The sequence below is a fragment of the Arachis ipaensis genome, chromosome B9, assembly GCF_059453495.1.
Source record: "Arachis ipaensis isolate K30076 ecotype BB chromosome B9, ASM5945349v1, whole genome shotgun sequence".
NCBI classification, from domain to species: domain Eukaryota; kingdom Viridiplantae; phylum Streptophyta; class Magnoliopsida; order Fabales; family Fabaceae; genus Arachis; species Arachis ipaensis.
In genome coordinates this window covers 109,872,919-109,890,203 of record NC_142444.1, presented here as the reverse complement: position 1 = coordinate 109,890,203, position 17,285 = coordinate 109,872,919, and the positions used below count along the sequence as shown (strand labels likewise).

Genomic DNA, 17,285 nt, shown 5'->3' with positions numbered 1-17,285 from the left:
TTATTTGCTATGGGATGACAAAAATCGGAAGTACCGATTTGTTTGCATTGTTTTGTTTTTTAAACAAACAATCACATCGAAAATAAAAAAAAATTAATGTTGAAATCGGACCGTCCGATTTTTATTTTAACAAATAAAAAAATAAAAAATACAAATCGGACCCTTCGATTTGGAGTTTAATTTTTTCTTCAAGCAAATCGGACCCTCCGATTTGTAATTTATTTTTTCATCAAACAAATCGGACAGTCCGATTTGAATAAAACACCATATAAAAAAAACACCTAATTTTCCAATAACAATGTATTACATATATATTTAATCAATATAAAAAAAAATTAGCCTACTAATTGTGTGGAGGGGGATCTAAATCTTACCATGAAAATTTGATGTAGCTTAGAAATAAAATAACTTGCTCTCAAAAGGATGGTTAGTTCCTCTGCTGTTCTTTTTGAGGTTGAGATCTAAAACGAATCTCATATCCGAGTCTTCATTTTCCTTTTGCATGGTTGAGGAAGCTCTCTGTTGGAGAAGAATAGTTTGTTTCTCCCATCCAGCAATAACATTTCAATAATTCAATTTATACTAATAATGCTAATTGGAACAAGATTAGTTACACCGATGCATGGTTGGTGAAGCTTCAGAAAGTTTAAACTACTCGCTAAGAAGTCGCACATTGATAAGATGAAAAGAACAAACAGGTAAGCCTCCAAATATAAAAGAAACATTTGAACAATTCTGAAATCATACCTTTCTCGGCCTTTTGGCTAAGATAAAGTCTAGTATCTGTTCCTGTAACTAAAGCTGTTGTATTTTATGGGGCATGCCTATTGATCTTAAATCAAATATGTTGTTTAATTATGCATATTTTGAGTGGGAGGGGCCACTACAGTAGCTTGCTACTGTGCCTCTCGTGTGTCGCCCAAGCCTTACATTACAGCTAGGGGTGCACACGGTCCGGTCCAACTCGAAGACTCGGTCCGATCTCGAATATTTTAGGGGGTTAATTTGGCATGATTTTACTAGGTTTAGGGTCGAGTAAGGGTCTCAAAAATAGATCCGGTTATTATTTGAGACGGGGTCAAAGCGAACCCGGCTTCATCCAATCCATGTGCACCCTAAGGGAACTAAAAAAGATATATATATATATATATATATATATATATTAAATTAATTTTAATATTATGTTATATTAATTATAAATTTATTGTTTTATTTTTAATCACACTTGTTGAATTAGAAAATAGATCAAAGAAGCATTAAATTATAATTTATGGACAAATTCAAGTTCAAATATGGATATCAACTTTTCGGTAACAAGTTTCTTCTTTATAAATAAGTGCATCATAAAGTTTCTTTATAAATTATTGTTAAAACTTTAAAGACCCGGTTTTCACCCGATTTGAACCCAGTATAGTTGTGGCCCGAAAATGTTTAGGTTTTATTGGGTCTAAAGTCGGGTTATGGTCTAAAAAATAAATCCGGTATATATTTAGAGTCGGGTCTGGGTCAGGACAAATCCAGTTTTACCCGACCCATGAACACCCCTAAATACAGCTAGGGCTTGACGCACCCCCGCTAAATCAGTTCAAAAGGTATATTCTCTTTAGACGTTGGGGTTTACTAAGGATGGTAAACAGGAAGTTGGCCTGATATTTTCGATATTTTAAGAATGAGAAATTATATATCTCTCCTCTCTATTTGTAAATTTTTTTAATTTATTTTAAATTTCTTGCGTTATACTAACGTTAATTTTATTTATTTTTTAAAAAAATTATTTTTATAAAAATATCTTTTAGTAAAATTTTATTTTTTTGTGATTAAATTATATTTATCAAAAAAAAATTTAATAATTTTTTTATTGATTAAATTGTATTTTTATTAAAATTTTTTTTTAAAAAAATTTAATGATTAAATTATATTTTTATAAGATATTATTTTTTTTAATGATCAAATTATTTTTTTCAAAAACACAAATGACAATCATTTTGCTTCTGAAGGTTGTCTTTGGAGGATCACGGTGACTTCTAAAGGTTGTTCATGCTTCTCCTTTTATACATGGCTTTTTTTAAAAGATTTTTCTAAATTTTTTTAAAAATATTTTAGTATAAATACAATTTAATCAATAGTGTTAAAGGGTATTTTGAAAAATAAAATTTAATCACAAATAAATAAAATTTTTATTAAAGGGTATTTTTGTAAAAATAATTTATTTTTTTTAAAAAATAGGTAAAATTAACGTTAGTCAGAACAGCAAAAAACCCAATAATGCTTTTCAAATTCAGTGAAAAGCATAATTTATCATTAAATTTTGAAAATTTAGGCCTTTGTTTTAATTTGTTTTGCAGTTAGAGTTTGTTAGAAGATTTGTTTAGATTTGATTTGTTTAGTAGTATTTTTTTTTAAATTTAAAATTTAAATCAAATCTGATCTAATCCATTAAAGATCAAATCTGATTTAAATTTCAAAATCTTATCTTATCTTTTTTAGTTTTTTAGGGGCCTATTTAAACACCTTTGGTGGACCATTTACATAACTTTTGATGAATAAATTTTTCATTGCTTTTAGCATGTTTTTATTGTGTGATTAAGTAAAGTGAGTGATTTACTTTGCTTGATGCATGAAGAAGATTGAAAGATTTAACACTAAGGTAATTTGTGTGGTGGTTTCGTTCAGTTTTCATCCTTCTGATCTAGGTTGTCAAGGACAGGTTCTTTGAAAGTCTAACGGGAGTTAAAATATGTTAGGGAGTTGAGTTTTGTGATCCATGTCATTCCTTCATCCCATCCAATGTCATTTGCGGGTAAAAGAAGAAAAATTAAATAAGAAATATTTCATAAATCATTCCTTGTGTATTTACTCACGAATAATCACAGTAAGATGAAGTGTGAGAGTCAAGATAATCAGGCGATGTGTCTGATACTAAATAAGTAAACTAAAAATGAATCCTTAGTCATCCTATCATTACTAAAAGAAACAGAAAAGTCAAAGAAATACATAGATTTCTATTAGGCAACAATATAATGTGTTTGTCGCAAGTTTTTAGAATATCTAACAGATTTTTATTTCTTGGGTTTGTGGGGCTGCATATTATTCCCTAAGCTCTTTATTATTTGTCACTCAATTTTTTTTTTAGAATATCAATAGATTTCTATCTCTTGAGCTTGTGTGGCTGCATGTTATTCCCTCGACTCTTTATTATTTGTCAGTCATTTTTCTTTGCATTATTTGTTGTTGAAGTATCATTATGCTTTTAATTTATAAAAGTATTGAATTACATTCTACTATTCTATCTCTTCATTAGTGATTCTAAGTTTATTAATGCAAAGAGAAAAAAAAAGAATGAATTAAGTATTGATTAATGCTTTTAATCAGTATAAATGCAGGGACACAAGAAATGGATTACTGGGATATCTGGGAACCTGACCATCTTAGTGCTCGTTGCCGTGGTTTTACAAGTGCCAGCAAAAATAGGACGCTCGTATGTGTTTGTAAACTTGCCGGAATAATTCTCGGATGAGAACGATACTAAGTGGCTATTGTCTTTTGATATGGTAACATCTAAACCTAATTATTAAACTGTCTTTTTTAATTAGTTAAAAATAAAGTCTAATTGAAAATTTTATTTTCCAATTCAATTTAATCTTGCCATTAACCCTAATTTTCAGATATGCACTCTTATTCCCCTCAAACCGGTAGTATTTATGTTGTAGACCCTAGCTTCCTCTGTGGTGTCGAAGGTTTCGAACCAAAGACAAATATTTTGTTTGGGATCGTAAATCTTCACCGCCCATTTTTCCCATGAATGTTGTCTAATTCCTTTGTAAAACTTCTTCCCCTGTCTCTTTACAGGGGGCTTGTCGTTGTCCGGATCTTGTTTCCTAAGGTAGCGTTTGAAAGAGAGATAGAGACTGAGAAACAGAGACTGAACTAAGTCCCAATATTGTGTTTTGTGTAAAGTGAGAGAGAGAGAGAGATTGAAATAAAAATGAAGTTCTAATTTAATTTGCACAAAGAATGAAGTTAGAATTAATTAATTGAAATGGGGATATTTTAGGTATAAAATTTTATGTTTCAGTCTCCGTCCTTAAAAATTTCAGTCACCTGTGTCCTCACTTTTTGAAAGTACTAAAATATTAAAATTTTGGGGAGAGAGACAGAAATTTTAGTATCAGTCTCTGGGCCAACAAACAAGATGCTGAGTTTCAGTCTCTCGGTCTCCGTCCCAGTACCTCAAAACAAACGCTACCTAAAAGCTTGTTTGGAAACCATTTAACATGAGAAAATAATTCTATTTCCTTTAAGAAAAGAATTCATTTCTATTTGAAACTCAATTTCATGATTTCAAATGATTATAATATATTAATAGAATAGACTTTAAGTTTGAAGAGTGTGAGAGTTAATTTAGAAATCAGACCCCTTTTGGTCTGATTTACAAATGAAGAAAAAATAAGAATTGAATTTCTCAAAGGAATGTAAACCATTTATTTTTAATTGTTCCAAAACAAGAAAAAGAATTCAATTCTTGAGTGAATTCTAATTCCAAATATTTCAAACAAGTTCTAATTGTTTGATAAAACACCATTTTCAAAAACTCCAACCAACAAAGGAAGGAAAGAAAGGAAAAAGATGAGAAGAGCAAAGAAGATTTGTTGAGAGTGGGTGTATTTTGGAGATGACGATGAGCAAAATTGAAGTAAAGTCAATGTGTTGGACTAGATTTCAGAGACAGTAAACTAACGAGAACGGTTACGGGAGATAAACTCAGCGATTATGGCACCACCACACATGCTTAGCTTCATGTGTTTGGTCCTGCTGAACGTTATTGTTTGCGTTATGCATATGAAAAAATGAAGATATTTTTTAAGGAAGAGGATTTTTGGAGTTAAGAGTATGTTGTGACTTGTGAAGACCTCCATTCCTGTGAGAACTCCATTATTGATGATTATTGTTCATGAACCAATTTTTAAATTATTCAAGGTTTTTAAGAAGCATGGAGTATGAATCGAAGAGAGTCAGAAAAAGAGGGACCTATGTCGTCATAGGTTGGTGGTCACGAACCGACGAAGAGCCAGTTACAACAGTAAAATAAGATGAGACAAAGAGAGGAAGAAGGGAATAGAGACAGCAAGAGGTGATAGAAATAGCGAGAAGTTATGCGAGAGTGGTTCAAGGTTCCGACAAGAGCAGCAACCATGCTGAAAGTTAGTATGAATTGGGAATTTTTTAGTTTGAATTTGTCTTTATTTAATACACTTGTCAAATTTTAATTTCTTTCAAAAATCATTTTGTCAATAACATCTATTAGGTATCATTTTGTTAATGCTAGAATTTTTTGAGTATCATTTTGGTATTTACCTAAAAAACAAAAGTACAAAATTGAATCAAATAATTAGGAGTGACAAAAGGAGTAGCTTGCCATATTCCACCAAGTAAAATGGGCTTAAAATGCTTGTCCGTCTGGCTTTATGGCAGGTTGGCTAGGGGTGGCAACATACACCCTACTCGCGAGTACCCAACCCGATCGGGTAGGGTTGCCAATCCGATCCGCATCGGGTAGGGTAGGGTGTGGGTCGGGTAGGGTGCGGGTTGAGTCTCAACCCTACCTGATTAACCTGTACCCTATATATGTATATGTTATATACTAATAACAAAATATGTTTCAAGTGGATGTTGAACCAAATACCTCTCACTAAATGCGAAAAGATCCTTAGCCACTAAGAGAAGATAATTAATTGATAATTTAATATATTTATTTTTTGTACATAGAATTCAGTTCTATTTTAAATTATCATCAAGTTATATAATAATGTTACAATTTTTGGTAACCCAGGAGTAGGGTTGGGTATCCGCGGGTTAAGAACAAGTAGGGTTAGGGTTGAATCGAAACCCTACCCTATCCATTACCACCCCTAAGGTTGGTAAGCCGATGTGCTAGCCCGATTAATTTAAAAAAAATTAATAAAAAATAATAATTAAAAAAAATCAAATACAAATAAAAAAATAGTCAAATTACAATATAATTTTTTTATTATTCTTTTTAAATTTTAACTTCAATAAAATTATTAAAATAATATCTGTTAATAGAATAATATTATTTTAAAAAATAAATCACATAATTTTAACATATATAAGTGTAAAATAATTAAAGTTTAAAAAAAAAAATAAAAAGTATATCTAAAAATTATATAATTATAAATTTTTGTAATACTAATAACTTTTTTATTTAAAAAAAATTGGTCCAATGAACTAATCCATCCCATCATACCAAAATTTTTAAATTTTAGTCTGAATGTTTTTTGGGCGAATTTAGTAAGTTAATTAAGTTACTTTTAAAGAAATAACTTAAATAATAAATGTTTATATTAAAAGTAATTTATAAATAAGTTATTTTGTGTTTGATTTTTTAGTTCTAAAAGTACTTATTTTAAGAGAAAAGTGATAAAAAGCTTTTTATTATGAGAGAAGTCATTTTTTTTTAACTTCTCCTTAAGCACTAAAATAACTTTTGAGAAAGTTGCAATTTTGTTTTGAAAATTATACCAGACATTAATACTACATCTTTTCATAAGTTAAAAGTAAAAAAAAAAGTCACTTATGAACCTATCCAAATGGACCCTTAGTAGGATTTAAATTCTCCAAATTTTGAATTTCACTTTAAAGAGTAAGGTGTGATCGCTCACCAAAAAGTGGGATGAAGAGTAAATATGAAAGAGAAACTATTAAAGGATAAATGATCACATTTTATTCTCTAAAGTAAAAATTCAAAATGTAGAAGATCCAAATTTAATTTAGTAAATGAATGAGTTTGGTTCGTTTTACAGTTCCTATAAATAATATTAGGTTGTTAACCTTTTTAATCAATAATTTAATATTAATTAATTTTTTAAAATTATTTTATTTATTTTATATTTATACTTTAAATAATAACAAAAAAAGTCACAAAAAAAAAAAATAATAACAAAAATATTATTTGTATATAAAAATTAATTATTAAAATTAATTAGTTTATTTATATATAAAAATATATATATTATTTAATTTATTTTTAACAAATATTTTATATTTTATGCTTATTAGAGTTTAAGACTCTTGAAATGACAAACACTCAACCGAACCCTAACTAGATCCTTTTTCTCCTAATCAGTTAGTCATCTCCGGCCACCGTCACCGTCTTCTCACATCCAGCCACCGTCCTCATCTTCTTCGGTTCTTCCTCTCTTCCAGCAAGTCGTTTGTTCCCATCGTCTTCCAGCAAACAGCAACTCATTCTTCCACTCCCTGAAGTCGCTTTCAACTCTCCAATCCGCCAAGCTTTCCCGTCATCGTCGCATTCCCATCATCTTCCTCTTCTCGTCGCTGTCAGCTTCACATCTTCCTCTCCTTCACGTTGTCCTCGCCTCCAGCTGTCGCCTTCCAATTTAGAGGGACCGGTTCAACCGCGAACCGACAACATTAACGGTCCGGTCAGGCATGTAAAACCATTAATAAAAAGCCGATAAAAAACCGTTGAGCCGGACCGAACCAGAACCCCGCCGGTTTACGTAAAAACGGAAGCTCCTTCGTTTCTTTCTCCCTTTCTTCCTTTCGTTCAGAAATCACACAAACCCAGCCAAAAAACCCTAGCACTCTAAGCCTACACCACCGCCGCAAGGAGTGGCATACTGCCGCCGTCAGTGGCACTCAAAGTTCGCCATCCGTCCGTCTATCTAGCTTCACCGTTCGCGTTCACACGCCGTTCAGCGTTCGAGTTCGCATTCGCGTTCGTCTGGAAGCCACGTTGCTCTGCTTCAAACTCTGCGACCAACCCGCGCGCTCCACCTAGCCGTCGAACTGCTCTCTTTTGTCGCTGCCGTGAGTTTCCTAAACCCGCCACCAGATAATACACTCACACAACACCAATACTCTGCTTCAAACTCTGCAATTTCTGATTTCTATTACAATAAGTAACTATTTGATTTGGTAGTGGTTTGGATTTTTTCATAGACGGAATTAAAGTTACAATAGTTATGTTCTCTTCTCTATCACATTGATATTAAGTTTTGAATTCCTTTATTTCATTTTAATTTTACCGCACTCAACATGTTTGATGAAATGCTTTACCATATTTCTGGTTGGTTTTATAATTTCTAGCTTTTAGAAACGTAGTAGGTTGATTGCATGTGAAATTAGAATAACTGGATCTTAGTAATTAGGAAATTTTAGCTGCACAAATAGCATCTTTGCAGAAAACATATTAGCATGATGATTCCACTTGCATTAGTGTTCTTCTAGTAAATTTTAACTATTATTGTGAACTTGTTAATTTGCTAATTGTTCTTGTGTTGTTGTTCTGTTGTTCTTCTGTTACTTTTAATTTTTTTTTGTTTTTGTTGTGATTTTCTGTTCTTGAACTTGTTAAGTTGATAATTTGCTAAATTGTTGGGCTGCTGTTGTTTTAATTTGCTAAATTGTTAGGTTGCTGCGATTTAATTTGTTGGATTTTCTATTTAGGTCTTGTTCTTGTTTATTTGCTAAATTGTTGTTGTGTATTTATTGTTGTCTTTGAGATTATTGCTGGATATTGGTGATCATTGATTTATTATATGCTTCATGTTTTCATTGGTTTCTTCTTCTGAAGGAAAAAAAATTATGGTTTCATTGTTTTGTTGATTGTTTGTTTTGTTTCAAAAATAATTCTTTTGTGATCAATGCTCAAACTCTGAATGTTGTTCTGCTGTTTTTGTTTAGTTTCAGAAATCAATTCTTTGTGATCAATGCTCAAACTCTGAATGTTGTTCTGTTTTGTTTTGAGGCTGTGTTTGGAAGAGGTGATGATTTCTGAGTGTTGTTTTGTTTTTGTTTTAAGGCTGTGTGTTGTGTTCAATTTTCTTTTTGTAGGAAATTCTTTGAGGTATTTGAATTAAGAAGGAAGACTATTTCAACGGTATTACTCTGTTAATTCTGGTCTGCTACAAGCTTGAACTAGAATTGAAGAGAGAAACCCTTTATTATTTCATCATTGGCCTATTTTTGGCATTGCATATCATTGTAGTTTGTTTATTCATAGAACTAGTTGTTTATGATCTCCTTTTGAAGTAAAAAAATGCAATAGAAGAGTGTTTAGAACCAGTTGCTCTATTCATTGAATTTTTATAGAATCAAGTGTTTATTATAAAATGATTTTTCCGGTTGAACCAATAAACCAGTAAACCAGTAACTAAAATGGTTTGATGACCGGTCCGGTTTTCAGAACCTTGCTTATTAGAGTTTAAGACTCTTGAAATGACACACACTCAACTGAACCCTAACTAGATCCTTTTTCTCCTAATCAGTTAGTCATCTCCGGCCACCGTCCCCGTCTTCTCACAGCCAGCCACCGTCCTCATCTTCTTCGGTTCTTCCTCTCTTCCAGCAAGTCGTCCGTTCCCATCGTCTTCCAGCAAGCAGCAACTCATTCTTCCACTCCCTGAAGTCGCTTTCAACTCTCCAATCCGCCAAGCTTTCCCGTCATTGTCGCATTCCCATCGTCTTCCTCTTCTCGTCGCCGTCAGCTTCACATCTTCCTCTCGTTCGCGTTGTCCTCGCCTCTAGCCGTCGCCTTCCAATTTGGAGAGAGATAGAGATGGAGACAGAGACAGGAGAGAAGAGGGACACCACAACAATCAACAACGTCATGTGCCTCTTGATGCACCCAGATGGAGCTCCCCTTGGTGCTCCCATGTACCTTCCTCAGAATGCTGGTCCACAACAACTTCAACTCATTGTCAATAAGATTCTGGACAACGTAAACCCATCATTTTTCATATCCTTACCAACAAAATATAAAAAATTGCTTTGTTATTAAAATAATGTTCTCTTTGGTTAATTATTGTGTCTTTTATCCCCCTCCCCTTCCCCGATTTAGGAGGAGAAATTACCATATGCTTTCTATATTTCTGATGAAGAGCTCCTTGTGCCACTTGAAACCTACTTGCACAAAAACAAAGGCTAGTATCTACTCTCTCCCTTGGTTATCTTGCAACAAACTACTCTTTGTTTAGGTTGATTGATTAGTTTGTTTTTTGTTTCTTATAATGTGGTGTTGATTTAAAATTAATTTTCAGTCTCGGTGGAGAAGGCATTGCCTATAGTTTGTCAGCCTCAAGCTATTTTCAGGATTCGCCCTGTTAATCGTTGTTCCGCTACTATTTCTGGTATAAATCATAGAATTTTGTGTCATTTACAGCCTATAATGTTCTAGGTGAAATGTTTATTCACAAACAGATGTTTTGTGTTAATTCTATATAAAACTACCGTGATTTGGAACATGGTGATGTTTTGTGTGTCTTCTCTTTTTAATGTTTTGGTTCTTGATAATGATTTAGCTTAATGTCCTAGTTGTCATATCCTCTGATTCATGTTGCTGGAACTGTTTTTAGGTCATGCAGAAGCTGTACTTACAGTTGCTTTCAGTCCTGATGGGAGGCACCTAGCAAGTGGTTCTGGCGACACAACTGTTCGTCTTTGGGACCTTAACACGCAGACACCATTGTACACATGCACAGGTGTGATAATAAGTATGATATACCAAACATTGCTTGTTTGTACTTAGTTGTGTTTAAGCATCTTTCTCAGTATGAACAGAAGTAACCAGTTTAACTCGTAGAAAGAGAATGTAATGAAATTAAATTTAGAAGGTGGAATTGGAGTTAGCTTACAATTGTATTCTTAGAAAGGAATTCTTGAAGCATTGTGTAGGCTAAATCTGAAAATGCTGCTGTTCTGTTTTTCATTTGTTGTAACTTGTAATTCAAAAAGTTGATATATTTTTTTATTATTTATTTATTTTTTAAAATAAGAAATGGCCATGTATCTATTGATAGTTGTTTTCATTGTTAGCAGGGCACAAGAATTGGGTCCTTTGTATTGCGTGGTCACCAGATGGCAAGTATCTTGTGAGTGGGAGCAAGTCTGGAGAACTTCAATGTTGGGATCCAGAAACTGGGAAATTGTCTGGCAATCCATTATCTGTAAAGTCTTTAACTGAGTATGCTATTTACTATCAGAAAGCTTGCTTCATTTCTTTTCTTTGGTCTAAATTTTTCACTAAAACATATTGAGATTGTGTTATTCAAGGTATATGTTGTAAATTCTGGTACCACTGCTTTTGCTTCCTAACATGATACTGTTCTTGCTCATGTATAAGCTTATTTATGACTACTGCAACAGTTCACTCAATTATTTTTGTTTCTCCTGGCTAATTCAGAACATGATTCCTTTTACATTGTATTTAAATTAGAAGTATTAAGATATTCATCCTGATTATGATTTGTGCCACCCCATCCTCCCCGAAATAGCAAAAGACACAAGCAAAGGAAAAAAAGGAAGGCAAAATAGAATGTAAAAGAACATCATGCATTATTACTTCATGATTTCCCGAGAAAAATTGAAAAATAGAACTGGTAAGGAGATGCTACAGATGCAATGGTTTTTTAGTTGGTGACAAATTTAGTTCCCTGCATAGTACTATACTGATATAATGTTTCTTGGACAATATTTGAAGTATATATTAATGCAGGGCCACAAGAAATGGATTACTGGGATCTCTTGGGAACCCGTCCATCTTAGTGCTCCTTGCCGTCGTTTTGTAAGTGCCAGCAAAGATGGGGATGCTCGTATATGGGATGTCACATTGAGGAAATGTGTTATATGTCTCACTGGCCACACACTCGCCATAACATGTGTAAAATGGGGTGGAGATGGCATGATTTATACAGGGTACTCTCTCTCTCTCTCTCTCTCTCTCTCTCTCTCTCTCTCTCTCCACACACACACACACACACAATTTCCAAGCTTTTATCTATATTCAAACTTTTAAATTGTACAGATTTGTACATTACTACAGTACTTTTAACAATACCCAAAGATAATTTAGTCAGAGGTTTTAGTCCCTGTTCTTTTGAAAAAATTTATGCACTTTGGTAAAATACTACGTCATTACTGTTCCCAACCTTCAGGGGCATATCTTTCAGACTTCCAGCTCTGCACTAGCATATGTTACAAGATTTCCCTTTTTTCTTTTATTTATTGGATGATATTTATCTAAGAAGCACGAATATGACACGGACACGACACGACACGGATACGCTGACACGTTCTTTTTAAAAAAATATTGGATTAGACACGTGTAAGATAAGTATGTTATAAAACTTAAATAAGATTAAAATACTAAATTATCATATTATAAATATAAGAATAAACATAATTACATAAAAAAAATCTTTAAAAAATCCAAAATAAAATAATATCAATAATTATAATTTTTAAATAAACTCTTATATGGAACATTAAACATTAGATGTTATTAACTTATTTTATAAATAAAATAAAAATTTATACAAGTACTAGTAAAAAAGTCAAAGAAATAATAAAATAATGATATATTTGAGAGAGAGAGAAATTGCTAAACAAAAGTGGAGCAGAAAGTCAGAAGCAAGAATCATTAATCTCACCGCCTCCTTAGTTTCTGGAGATTTAAAAATTAAAATCTGAAGAAAAGGGCTTTCGGTGGTGCTATGGTCTCGTGCAGTCCATGCGGAAGGAAGACGCTCGGACTTGCCGCAGATTAGCGCTTCACTTGACGAAACCACCGCAAAGCTGAAAGGTGATCTCCGACTCGCCACCAATATGCGTGTCCACCATATCCCGTGCGTGTCCGTGTCGCATCCCCGTCCGACACCGGTACGTCAGCGCTGCTGGCGAGTCCGTGCTTCATAGATAGTTACTCTACATTGCTAGTCTGCTGTTTGGAGCATAGCTATATTATTTTTATTATTTCAGTTCCCAAGACTGTACAATCAAAGTTTGGGAAACTACACAAGGGAAGCTAATTCGTGAATTGAAGGTGTGTTTAATCCCCTTGAGCTTCAGTACTTTGCAATGCACCTGAACCTTAGACTTGGCTATTATTATGCATCATCATTGGTTCTCATCTCATGTCAAAATTATTTTTCATGTGTTTTTTTTCTGCATATTAGAGTTATCTGGTTATTTTTACTTTTTTTTTTTTTCAATCAAAAGTTTGTTGATTGTATTAAAAGCTTGCCATCCTTTTTTTTATTTTAGTGAATGAATTTGTGACCCACATTCCCTTTTTGGTATGAGTGGTTGATCTATGAAGCCTAAAAAGATGGGCTTTTAGACAATGTGATTGAATTTATTAGTAGTCTAGTTTAGTCTCTTACGGCAAGTTCACCACTGCCATTTTTGTTGAAGTATTTATCGTAAAAGTTTAAATCTAATCCATTTTTAGTGTATATTTTGTGTATTATCACTTGTTTACTCCATTTAGAAGATAGACTTTTCATTTTGAGTAACTTATCCCTGTAGAATTCTTCACATGTTGGTATCTATTTTAGGGACATGGGCATTGGGTTAATTCGTTAGCATTGAGCACCGAGTATGTTCTTCGTACTGGAGCTTTTGATCATACTGGGAAACAATACTCATCTCCAGAGGAAATGAAGAAGGTGAGCACTTTTTGGGTTAATAATCATCCTAGCACATCAAACCATATTTTACTAATATGTTCACACCTGTCTGCTGCTGATGAATGTAGGTTGCTCTTGAAAGGTATAATAAGATGAGAGGCAATGCCCCTGAAAGGTTAGTTTCTGGATCTGACGATTTTACCATGTTCCTTTGGGAACCATTTGTCAGCAAGCACCCAAAAACTCGTATGACAGGTCATCAGCAGGTACAAATCTTTTCCTATGTATCAAGGAGAATTAAGCAAAATGAGCTTTGTTGCAACTGCTTTTTTTTCTTCTTTCCAAATTATAATTCTAATTTAATAAATATTTGCCGAAATCCATCCCTAATTATTTGTAGTATGTTAGTTGAAAACTTGAAATTAGGTTTATCATTATGCAGGTTTAATGACAAACTCTCTATCTGTGTATATGCTTTCCATTTTTCAGCTTAATGAAAGTTGAACTTGTTTGCTGACAGCTTGTGAACCATGTGTATTTTTCACCTGATGGGCAATGGGTGGCAAGTGCATCTTTTGATAAATCCGTGAAGTTATGGAATGGCACAACAGGAAAATTTATAGCAGCTTTCCGTGGTCATGTTGGGCCTGTTTACCAGATCAGGTAAAACAAAAGTGTATCCATCTTACTTTGACCTTGACAGTCTCCGAAGATATTTCCTTTTGAATTCAGTGTATTTGGGTTTTGTTGTACAGCTGGTCTGCGGATAGCAGACTACTTTTAAGTGGCAGCAAAGATTCTACGTTGAAGGTTAGTGAGATTTTCCTTGATATGGACATTATTTGTTAGTTAAATACATGAAACTATATTTTCAATCCAAATTTAACCTTCCATTATGTTTGGTGATCAAGGTTTGGGATATTCGAACTCGGAAGTTGAAGCAGGATCTTCCTGGCCATTCTGATGAAGTATGCATCCCGTTTTACATGCTTTATCTTAAGTTTATTTGTTTGTTTGTCTAGTTATTATTATTATTATTATTATTATTATTATTATTATTATTATTATTATTATTATTATTATTATTATTATTATGGTGACTAGCATAGTTCAATCTTTTTGCTGGAAAGGTTTTTTCTGTTGACTGGAGTCCAGATGGAGAGAAAGTAGCCTCTGGTGGCAAGGATAAAGTGTTGAAGTTGTGGATGGGCTAAGGCCAACCTGGGATGAACATTTCTTGCGTGGATTTCTTGGAAATCAAGCCTGAATGTTAATACTTTGGAGTGAGTTTTTACATTAGATTGACAACTTGTATGATATGGATAGTTTAGAATTTAATGAAATTAAGTTGTCTCAATTCAGTTTTGTTTATCTTTGAAACTCCTTTGTTTGGATTGCGAGTTATGAAAATTGAGATTTGATAACATCTTTTAGAGGAGAAAAAGAGCGATATCAAATTGAATTCCAGGAAATTTTCAATTGGATACCCACGTTTCCAACGTAAGATAGCGAAAAACTGATTTTCTTTTAATGTACAAAACACTTATTTGAAAGTGGATTAGTTAGGTTTGGTTTGGTAAAATTTTTTAAAAAGGGGTCTTATTTTGTGTTTGGTAAATTAAAAAATTTATGTGCTTGTGCTTATTGTTTTTGAAAATTAAGTGTTTCTGAAAGTATTTAAGGGAGAGTTTTTAAAAAATAGTTTGTGTTTATCAAAATTAAAAAGTTTAATATAATTTTATTTATTCATTATCTAAATTTAATTTTTATATTGTTTAAAATATTTTTAATTTTTAAAATTATTTTACTAAATATATTTATTGTTGTTTGTGTTTATTAAATTTTATTTTTAATTTAATTTATCAAATATAAATATTATAATTTTTAAAAATATAAATTTTACCCAATCAAATTTTAGTCTTATAAGTTATAATAAAGTACACTAGGAATTTTATATGTTCATGTATTAATGGGTTTTACTGAAATTTTGAGCTGGCAAAATGATGTAGATGCTAAGCACGTAGGGGCACGTGAAAGTGGGTAGTATAGTATTGATGCGCATAAACTAGTTATGCTACGATTTAGGAAATTGCACGATCGGCAAAATTCCTTCCGGCAAGTGCACCGGTTATCGTCAAGTAAAAACTCACAATAGAGTGAGGTCGAATCCCACAAGGATTGGTTGAGTGAGCAATTCGGATTAGAAGTGTGTTCTAGTTGAGCGGAATCAAGATTGAGATGAGAATTGCGGAATGTAAAATTGGCGGGAAAAGTAAATGACAAGAAATTGAAATGGCGGAATCCTAAATTGCATGAATTAAAGAGCAGAAACTAAATTGCTGAAATTAAAAGGGAATGGGGGTGATTGCATGAATTGAGTTGCAGAATGTAAGGAGAAGATGTAAATCAGAATTGGGGGATTCATTGGGTTATAGGAGATATTGAGATCTCCGAATCAAAACATGTTTATCTCTTCCTCAACCAATGCGTTCATTGAATTTTGCTTGGCAATCTTATATGATTGGATCCCAATCCCTTGGCTCACCAATTCTCTCTAAAAATGAACAAATTCCCAATCCCTTGGTTTAAATGTTCATAAGAAGAGATGATGCTCGATCACTGATTATACCACACAGTTTCATGAACCACAATTTGGTAGGATTACATGTCACAATATCCATCCAAACCCCAATCCAATTCACTGTGAGAAAGCTTCTCTAGCATGAATCCTCCATTCCTTTCCCAAGGTTCCGAAGGATTCCAATTATGGGTAGTTTCTTTCCCAAGACAACTACCCAATGGAATTAGATCGAGAAGCTTTCTAACAAAATTCAAGAGAAAAGATTGAAGAAGAAGATAAACTATTATTGATTCATTGAATTACAATAGAGCTCCCTAACCCAATGAAAGGGGTTTAGTGAGTCATAGCTCTGAATTCAATTACAAAACTAAAAGAAAATGATTTCCAGTTCTCTCCCCCTCAGGGGCTGGATTCCCCTTCAATCCCCCCTGTCTTTTCTCAAATGCAGAAACTAAGGCCTTTAAATAGGCTCCCTAAATTACAAAATGAAAATGAAATTCAAAGCAAATTACAATCAAATGAAAATAAACTATTCTAGATGATTCTTGTGGCCTTGATTTGGTGTTGTTGATGGGCCTTGCTTGCTTGAAGGGTAGAGTGACATAATTGATCCAAAAAGGATAATGATCCATTAAACTACACTCAAACGTTGCACCCCCCTTTCTTGAGTCGTCACTTTGTTCTCTTGTCAACCTTGCCAATTTGATGCCAAATATAGACTATTATACCTCGTTGGAAAGCTATGGATGTCAGCTTTCTAACGCAACTGGAAGCACCTCAATTGGATCTCTACAACTCGAGTTATACTCCATGGAAGGTGAAGAGGTCAGCTGGCCTGATTGCATGTTGGTACTATGCTCTTCTATGCACATTACGGGGCTGTTTTCTCCCTCAATTTTTAGTATCCACCATGCATGCCATATATGCTTGGAAAGCTCTAGATGTCTTCTTTCCAATGCATTTTGAATCACCTCATTTGGAGTTTTGTAGCTCAAGTTATTTATGTTTGAAGAAGGCATGGTCAAGCTGTTCCATATAACACGTTTAAGCTTCAGTTTAAGGTTAAACTGAAGCTTAAACGTGGAAATGGAAAAGGTAGCCCTGGAGGTCGAACACGTTTAAGCTCCAGTTTGAGGTCAAACTGGAGCTTAAACGTGGAAATGGAGAGAGCAACCCTGGAGGAGAAAACTTGGTCGAACACGTTTAAGCTCCAGTTTGAGGTCAAACTGGAGCTTAAACGTGGAAATGGCTCCCTG

At 33.4% G+C, this 17,285-nt stretch overlaps 1 protein-coding gene and 1 pseudogene across 3 annotated transcripts; both read left to right on the top strand.

Annotated features, from left to right (window-relative positions):
* Positions 1–743: 743 nt before the first annotated feature.
* On the top strand, positions 744–956 carry LOC148545875 (U2 spliceosomal RNA; annotated as a pseudogene).
* Positions 957–7,075: 6,119 nt separating this feature from the next.
* On the top strand, positions 7,076–14,892 carry LOC107618178 (notchless protein homolog). Of its 3 annotated transcripts, XM_088499454.1 has the most exons (15): positions 7,598–7,851; positions 8,878–8,923; positions 9,312–9,763; positions 9,884–9,965; positions 10,083–10,172; positions 10,398–10,523; positions 10,861–10,988; positions 11,537–11,736; positions 12,799–12,862; positions 13,377–13,487; positions 13,577–13,714; positions 13,969–14,111; positions 14,204–14,258; positions 14,360–14,416; positions 14,579–14,892. In XM_088499454.1, the coding sequence occupies exons 3-15, from the start codon at positions 9,602–9,604 to the stop codon at positions 14,660–14,662; spliced, it is 1,440 nt and encodes a 479-aa protein (XP_088355580.1). In that variant the 5' UTR covers positions 7,598–7,851; positions 8,878–8,923; positions 9,312–9,601; the 3' UTR covers positions 14,663–14,892. The 3 variants fall into 3 exon arrangements, with proteins under 3 accessions (XP_088355581.1, XP_088355579.1, XP_088355580.1); XM_088499455.1 differs by lacking the exons at positions 7,598–7,851; positions 8,878–8,923 and adding an exon at positions 7,076–7,405 and having other exon boundaries at positions 9,571–9,763; XM_088499453.1 differs by lacking the exon at positions 8,878–8,923 and having other exon boundaries at positions 7,092–7,851.
* Positions 14,893–17,285: the final 2,393 nt, after the last annotated feature.

Coding starts and splice junctions, on each gene's coding strand:
- LOC107618178 (XM_088499455.1), top strand. CDS start 9,602: ATGGAGACAGAGACAGGAGAGAAGAGGGACACCACAACAATCAACAAC. Junction 12,863..13,376: donor AGCTAATTCGTGAATTGAAG/GTGTGTTTAATC, acceptor TATCTATTTTAG/GGACATGGGCATTGGGTTAA. Junction 13,488..13,576: donor CTCCAGAGGAAATGAAGAAG/GTGAGCACTTTT, acceptor TGATGAATGTAG/GTTGCTCTTGAAAGGTATAA.